The 8643-nt window shown below is 45.9% G+C and overlaps 1 protein-coding gene across 1 annotated transcript in view; it reads right to left on the bottom strand.

Moving 5' to 3' along the window:
• Nucleotides 1-967: 967 nt before the first annotated feature.
• EDEM1 (ER degradation enhancing alpha-mannosidase like protein 1) overlaps nt 968-8643 on the bottom strand; it is a 39263-nt gene continuing 31587 nt past the window's right edge. Inside the window, exons 11-12 of the mRNA XM_004442208.3 lie at nt 7254-7457; nt 968-4948 (exon numbers count right to left, since the gene is read on the bottom strand). Coding sequence (XP_004442265.2) covers nt 4859-4948; nt 7254-7457 — 294 coding nt within the window. The 3' untranslated portion in view covers nt 968-4858. The remainder of the gene's footprint in view (nt 4949-7253; nt 7458-8643) is intronic.

The raw sequence follows: 8643 nt of genomic DNA, 5'->3' as shown, positions 1-8643 counted from the left end.
AGTGTAATTTGTGTGACTCGGCACAGAGCTTGTCGGGGGTAGAGCTAAGACAGTACCCTACACAGTGTGGGTCCAGATTCCCGACCCTCAACTCTGACGCTCTACTGCAGTATCAACACAGGATGCTCCAGTCCACTCGCTCCACGGCTGACCAAGGGCACTGGTGCTCCCACTAGCAGGGCTCAGCCTCTTGGAAAGGGAAGGTGGGACCGACGTGGGCTCTATGGCTCTTCAGCTGTCCCTTTCGTGTACTGGGCCTGCTTGGATTGATCAAGAGGACTACAAACCCATGGGACTTCATAATCTCAACCACCAGGCCTTACAATGCACACGCTTTAATATCAGCAAAGTGCTTCCAATCTCAGGACTCTCTCCTTTGCCCTGTGGCAATTCATAGTTTTTATAAAGGCCCATCACAATTGCCTATGACACAAAGCTGGGACACCAAGGGGCAAAATCAGCAATCTCCTTCAAGATCCCATCACGACTCAGGGAGCAGTGGGGACGAGACTGTCCCTCTGAAACCCTCCTGGCTGACGCTTCCCCTGAACCAGTGCACCCCACATCGACCACATAGTGCCATTACTCCCATCTTAACCGGTAAGAAGTTAGGAGAAATGAATTGCCTTGCTTAAGATAACAAAGAATTGGTTCTAGAACCTCAAGAGACTCAGATAAATGGCATCAAGAATTGAGAATGAGTCAGTGCCTGGGAGAAAGGAGGCTAATGCAGAAAGGAGGATAGGGATGGGACAGAGATCATCAAAAGCGGCTCTCATCCATATGTGAGGGACAGTTATATGAAGATGTGACAGACAAAAATGAGGGCTTAGCTGTACAAAGAAAAAAAAAAACAAAATAAAGTTTTTATTTATCTAGCTTTCTAGTTTCCTTTAAAGATGTTTTCTCCTTGTTTGTCCTGCATGTAAAGTGTATATGCGAGTACATAAAGAAACAAAATGACAACTCAAAAAAAAAGAATCTTTTAATAAAAATTACTCATAAAAATCCTAATAAATTTCAAAAAGCAAGATATTTCTTAGTACATTTAGAAAAGAACATTTGGTCCTTTTACAAAAAGCTCCCTTTTAATTTAAATACATTTCTTATTTACAGATTAAACATAAAATATCATCTATAGTTGCAAAGCATATTGCACATTACAGAGAGAGAAGCATTTGTATATTTCAATAGGTTTTCCCAGAGTTTCCAACTCTATATTTTTTTGTAAAAACAGATTTACCTTTCTTGTGCATAATAAATAAAAACATAGCTTGTGTTTTGCCATTTAAAACTAAAACAAAATACCTTTAAAAATATTATTTCTCTGCCTCTCAGAAAGAGGGAAGGGGGTAATGAATCAGGAAGGTCCACAGGTACTTAACGTTTTCACCAGATTCACATCCAAATTCAAGCCTGAACATAACCCTGAGCCCTGCAGACCTGGGACACACAGCCCAGCTCGTCCCCCTTCTCACTTGCACAAGGATCCCTGCCCTGCAGGGAAGAGGCATTAGAGGAGCAGCTGGATGTCTGGGAATAGAAAAGGAAAGATCATGATATTTTTTCTAAAGTCCCCGCACAGCCACCCTGGCTCGAGCGATCATTCAGCCCTGTTAGCCGGCACTAAATTTGAAAATGTCAAGAAAGAAAGACCTCTGGAACTCTCCAGAAAGAAGAAAGGAACGTCTGATGTTGAGTCTACAAAATCCAAAGAGAAGAATTACAGTTTGCAATCGTTCAGTAAACTGAGCTAAGAAAATAGCTAAGAGGGTTCTTTTTCTTTGGCAAGGGAGAGAGGGGGATTGAGGGGGGAATCAAGTTCAGGCTCTCAGATTGCCCAACTGCACTTATCCAGCCAGGTCACTACAGGTGTCCTCTAATCTTCCTCTGCACAGACACCTCCGTGGTGCATAAACACAGAGAAAACAATTTAGTGACGTGTGCACACCCCCACGATCCAGGACAGCCTCAGAACCTGGGATTCGGCTACACAGAGCAAGTTCTGGCAGAAGAGCTGGAACAAACTGAAGGAAAGATCTGGAAACGGAAAAGGGATTTTCACAAAGGCCCACACAATTGGAGAGTTAAAAAACACTTCCATTGTCACCTACTCTTCCTGGAAGTGGACGAGTTCCTCAGTCACATCATCTGGAGTGGCAAAGCCTGCCCTGTAAGGATTGAGAACTTGGTGGTGGAGACTTAGACTCCACCAAGACTAACTCCACCAAGCTTTCTACAACGGTTTTGCAAAATCACTTTCATCATGTCGACCAAAGCAGACTCTAGACACTAGCTACACACAGGAAAGCAAGGATGGTGCAGGCTCACAGCTGTTCCAAAGCTGTTCCGTTCCGTTCAGAATCAGGGCGTCCCTGGGGCAAAGCAGTGATCAAGGGAATTTCTCTGACGCCCCCGCCTCAGCCCTCCCCTACCTGATATCTAACAACACAGACTAGAAGGAACAGCAAAAGCCCTGCAGGATGGATCGCAGTTGTTGACATTTTGATTTTCAAAAAGAAAACAAGCAAGCTTTGAACTTGGCTCAGAGAACCTTCTTTTTACAACTGGCACTAGAGAGCATTCTGGAATCTAATCCCACAAACCACTGACTAGGGAGCATCCGACTTGAGAGTGGATAGTCTGGAAGCTCAACAACCAGCACTAGTGTGCAGTAACTCACTCACCCTCAGACTCACCAACTGGTACCAGTCCAGTGCCTGCAAGTCGAGAGCGTTTGAGACTTAACACAAAACATGACTCCTGTCAGCGTGCAGCCCCTGAGGTTCCTCTGAGGCATTTGGTGCTGCCAGGCACAGATCCCTATTCGGAGCAGGAGGAGGAAGAAATGCCCAAGCGGGTGGCAGGTTAAGGGCCCCGATGAGAGGGGGATGTTGGTGTGCTACACATCAGCGTTGTCACAGAAGCTGGAGAGGGAAGCCAGGAGGGCGCCAAGAGAGAAAACAGATGTACGAGGGACCCACTTTCTTCTCTGTGCCCCATTCTCCCAGCTGGGTCCTTTACAATCCCACCTCGACTGCTTGGAGAAATGGTCCAGGGATGCTCGTGTGCGTGTGTGTGTGTTTCTGTTTTTAACATGGGACATTTTAGTTTTACTGAGTCAATGAAAACATTTAAAACATACAGTATTCTCCCAGAAAATTCTCTGTTCAGTAGATGAGACAATGTTGATAAACAGAATGCTTCTGAAATGAAGAAAAAAGGTAAAATAGAAGCATTTGACTTTTTTTTACTTTAAAACAATTTGCATAGTAAATGTTTAAAAGATAGAGGTGACACATTACTGAAAATCCCTTTTTTAAAAAATCTCAAAGAACTGAATTATATACCTATTTTATAGAACAACACAACTTTTCAAGAAGGAATAAAATTTCTCCTGTTTGATAATGCAATGGCATAGAAAGCACTTCTAGTTTTAAAAAGACTAAAATGAAATCATTTGAAGTGTGCAAGGAGTGACAGGTGAGCAACATGATAAATGAGGTTGGTGGTTTTTAAGAGACTTTCTGCCCTTTCTATTGGGATTCATTTCAGCCTCTGAAGTTACACAGCAGCCAGGCTAGGGTTCAAATCCACCTCTGCTTTGTATGAGTGCTCAGCCCAATTTCAAAGAGGGATACTCCAGTTCTGGCTGAGAAAATAACAAAAAACACAGAAGGCATTTTAGCACAACTTCCTCCTTATACATGCTTGCTTAAAATATCAGGTTGAAAGGCAAGGACTGGCCAAGATATTTCCAGAATCTAATAACTAATACCCATCTTGTCCCCCTTTCACTGTGGTGCCACCATGTGGCAACACAAAACTAGCCTGCTAAGACCATAGCAGCAGCTGGCACATCCAGTGGCTCAAACCAAAATCGTATAAGGCACTCATCTAAAGCCTGTATTACACAGAGAAATGGCTCAAGGATGCCAGAAAGTCCTCTATCATTTCTTTCTCCCTGACTTAGCTAATTGGCACTAGTCACAAGAAACAAAAACAAAACAAAATTCTAACCCAAACACGGTCAGAATTGAGAATCCTTGGTTAGCAAATACGAGACAGATGGAAGCTCAGACAATCTTATGTATTTTTCTCTCCCTAAAAGGCACCTGGTTCTGGAACTGTGGCGTTCCTCAGGTAAGTTCCAAATAAAGGTAAAATACCATCCAAAAGATCTACCTGTTAACCTCTTAAACCGTGATGTGACAACATAAGAGACTGCCTGTTAGAATTTGGATAAAACCATTATTCATAAGCAAATAATCTGTAACACTGTGAAGATTACTTGGGGCACAAGTGAGTAACGGGACGATTGTTTCCCCATGTGATCAAAAATCATGGGTGGATATCTGGGGGAGAGCCCCATCATCCAACAAGAGAGAGAACGGACAACAAAACACAATAAAGAGGAATGCCAAGTGAACCTCAGGCTCTTTTGCACAGAAATTCCATTCACAATCCCCTCACAGAGAGGGAGCAATACTGCAGTCACAGTGAGTGCTGGCCACGGGAAGAGACCTGCTGGATTCCAGAGTCTGAAGCAGTGAAAATCAATCCAAGAATGCCCCATCCACTGCGCTTAATAACATCAGCATGTCACAAGAAGACAACTTCTATGGGCCTTCTCACTTCAAATTATATCCTTAAGAAATACAGGGCATTTTATTTGAACAGAAGAGAAACACTAAATTATCTAAGATTTGACTACTAGATGTGGGTGAGGAGCTAAACAGAAATTCCTACACCATCACGGACAGCCAGACTTCCATCCTCTCCCACTTGAGACCGGATCTTGGCCTGGGCTCAGCTGTTTAGGTCCAGTTTCAGAGGAGGCCACGCAGAGGAGAGCCGATCAGATCAAACCAACCATCTGGTCAATCTGCCGCATGTAGATGCTCTTTAAGGGCAGGGAGTACCTCCTCTCGTCAGGAACCCGATTGCACTAGAAAGAAAAAAATGAGAGAAAATGTGAACTCCGAGTTAAAAGTCCATGTGTCACTTCCTCAGGAAATGTGGTTGAATGACCTAATCTGGGGTTTCTCAGCCTGGGCACTGTTGACATTTGGGGCTGTAGGATGGTGAGCCACATCCCTGGCCTCTCCCACTAGATGCCCCCCCCCGACCCATACCTCCCAGTTGTGACAAATAAGATTGTCTGCAGATGGTGCCCAACATCCCTTGAGGAGCAAAGGCAGCCCCAGTTGAAGACCATTGAGGTAATTTAACACCCTCACCTCACAGGGGAAGAAATGAGAGCCAAGGAGGCTGAAAGACATCATGCACGGGCAGAGTGGCCAGGACTAACAGCTGCATCCCTTGGGTCCTTAATCCACCCCAAACTTCAGAAAATGCTTTAGCTATTTGAAAACACTGTGGTTTTTCTGAGTTGACAGTTCTTCTCATCCACAGCTAAAACCTAAATGCTTAAGACTGCTATCTTTTGTTGTTGTTGTTAACTAAAGGCTTTCTTTCCCCTCAAAAGTGATACAAATTTGAGAAGCAAACATGTTATTTGGAAATAGTTTCCACATACATTCATTACATGCTCTTCCCCAAAGAACCATGTTCCCACTGCTCTGTACTTGAACTCACTATACCAGCTCCTCATCCTTGCAAGATCAAGACTCACAGGTCCTCCAGTTGATCCCAACCACTCCCCTGACCCCGGTGCTTTTGTAGGTGCTGTTCCTTCTGCCTGAACGTCCCTTCCTGAGAAGCTCCTCATCCTTCCAGGATCTACTGCAAAGCAACCTCCTCAGTGAAGCCCTCCTTATTTTCCCTGGCAGATTAATTCCTCCCTCCTTTATGTTTTAACAGCATTTCTCACAGACCCCTACTGACATATGCCTGGGGAGAACCAGTCTCCCTACCAGGCCATGAGCCTAATCCAGAATCAGGACCCCTCTGATCAGCCCGCATCCCCAGTGTCTGGCACAAGGGGATCAGGTCTATTAGATGAGTGTCTCCTTTGGTCCAAATCCTGGCTCCACCACACGGCTCTACTGTGTGACCTGAACCTCTCTGTGCCTCCCTTTTCTCATCTATAAAGTGGGAATATTGAAAGTACCTATACCTCATGGGGCTGTTGTTGAGAAGTAAATAAGTCAACGTACGTGAGCATTGAGAACAGTGCCTGGCATATGGTAAGCGTTATAAATAAATATTGGCTGTTATTATTATTTCTCCCTTTAACTCACCTTCTTTTTCCTTCTCAATTATGCTTTGTTCACTTAATCTACACTCCATGGCCTCATGGAAACTTGGGGGACTTTGCTCTGCTCTGGCCTGTGAATGTAGTTCATAGACTAAAGACCTTCAACGAGACACTACAGGGAAAGTCCTGAAGCACAGTCTGGGATGAAAGGGTGTCCCCTAACCAAGGCAGGCTGGGGGTGGGTGGTAGGACTCTCGACAAGTGAGGCTTTTTCTGAGAAGAGAGATGGCATCTAATGCATTGTGGGATAATAAGGTTTGATATTTCAACTGACACAGGGTCCATTTCCCCATCCTCACTTCCCAACCATCCTATTTGATTCAAGTCAATATAACTAGCTGAGACTGCTACTACAGACTCAAGGATTGTGTTTCCAAACCTTTCCACTGCTTATCAGGATAATGTAGGCATGCTCAGTGTGGCCCTGCTTTAAATGAAACTGGGCACTTACTGCCCTTCAAGAGCATCTTCAGTAAAAACACAATGACTAATGACTGCTATTTTCCCTCTCCTACTGCTGGGTGATTTTGCGGGATCCCTTCCATTTGCCCCTCTGGATCCACTCTCCACCCTTCTCCACCCTGCTCTAGCATCGTATCTGGATTCTATCAACAGGTTCTCTTGCCCTCTGGCTTCTGGTGGGGATAGCCAATGAGAAGCTCCAGCAGATCAGAGGAGACAAGGATGCTCAGATATTCACTCTATTGGCTCCCTTCCTGCAAGGTCACTGAAGCCAGCTCAGAGCAGCGGCTCCTGCCAGGAGGCTACCCCCTCCCACACGCCTCTCTCCATCCAGGTTCCATGACCACATACTCCACTGGCCCCTTCAGCCAGGAGTGATGTCACTGCTCCCATGGTATTCCCGTGGTACACCCTCACGACACCTACCTAAATGGCCTCTCTGTGAAACTCTTCTCAAATTACCCAATCTGAGTGTGCCATCAATTTTCTGTCAGGAACTATGGATGACAAAGTAATTGGTGGTATTTTCTCTTCCTCCACATACAAACTACCCCTGGAAAAAGCAACTTACATTGGAGCTGGAGTTGATGACTTTTAACTCGTGAGCTTTAGGCCTGTGCATGGACTCTCCCTCTTGGTCCTGCCCTCCCACTTCAGAAAAGAATTCCTTCCAGGGTGATTCCCGAAGATGCTTGTCCACAGATACAATGTGTCCCTCCGTTGTAAACATGTATCTGGTTCCAGATTTGTGGACTGGATTCTCCTCATCAAATAGCTAATGGGAAAGAAAAAGAAAAAAGATACAACTGGTCATAGTAGCACGTTTGGAACTAACTCATAGGGTGCTATGTCCCATACCATGCAGGGAGCAGAACTGTGCTTGGCCCTCAGGCTTTTCAGTGACAAATGGGTAAAAAGGCATCAATTAACAACTGTGGTTCCCAACAGTCGTTGACTACAAGGCAGAATCACCAGTTTTGTTTAAACTCAGATGCCTGGACTTACCCCACCCCAGACCTAGAGATTCCAAAGCCCAGGGCTGAGATCCAAGCACCAGTAGTCTATAAAAGCCCTCTGGATGATCCATCTACGCTCCCCCAAGAGTTCTTGTGCTAGAACACTAGAACTACCCCCACGTCACACACAGCTAGGCCCTAATGCTGGAGGGAAGAAGGTGCACGTTTCATCCTTCACCGTATCCCCAGGGCCTAGCAGGGAGTCTGACACCTGTGCAGCATTCAGTTCATTCCTGTGTGAGAACACGGGCCGGGCTCTGAGGGCGCAGGCCATGTGCGCCGGTCCTTTCCTTCAAGAGTGGGCGTGGTGGGGATGAAAGAGGGGCAGCGGGAGCAGCCAGAAAGAACACCTCACCAATACGGGGCAGGTCGGTGCGGGCAGAAAGCAGGTGTCCAGTAAATGGTGAATGAGAGAACACTCAGAAGCAGAAATCTCAGAGATGGAAGAAACCTTACAGTCACCTCAGGTATTTTACAGATGAGGAGAAACAAGACGCAGCGCAGCTTGTCCGTGTTTACACAGCTAACAGGAGAAGAATGGGATAGGCCTCAGGTTTTCTCCTCCCAGACTCTGAGTTCCTTCCCCTAGAACACCCTAGAGGATCCCCTTCCCTCACTCCAGAACTCATCCTGTGAACATCCCAATACCAACGGCTGCTGGACGGGGGTGCAGGCCAGCCTCTGACCAGCCTGCTTCAGCCGACCTGCCCCCGCCATGCTGCACTGTGAGTAAGGACTCGCACACCACGGGACTCAGCAGCAGGACAGCCGTCTTCCCACTGCCTGGACTACAAGGCCTGCTGGTGGGCACACCTCCTCTGCAGCCTTCTGCGGTAAAAAGTGGTGCCAGATGCAGAAGTGTCATCTTAAAGGATTAGATCAGTACTTCCAAAATCTGGCTTTGTACAAAATCATGAGCCGTTCACCAAACCACAGAATCCTGAG

The sequence above is a fragment of the Ceratotherium simum genome, chromosome 5 (genome assembly GCF_057802395.1).
Source record: "Ceratotherium simum simum isolate JZ-2026a chromosome 5, ASM5780239v1, whole genome shotgun sequence".
NCBI classification, from domain to species: Eukaryota; Metazoa; Chordata; class Mammalia; order Perissodactyla; family Rhinocerotidae; genus Ceratotherium; species Ceratotherium simum.
The sequence above is the reverse complement of the archived record's forward strand: the minus strand, read 5'-3'. Positions and strand labels throughout refer to the sequence as shown.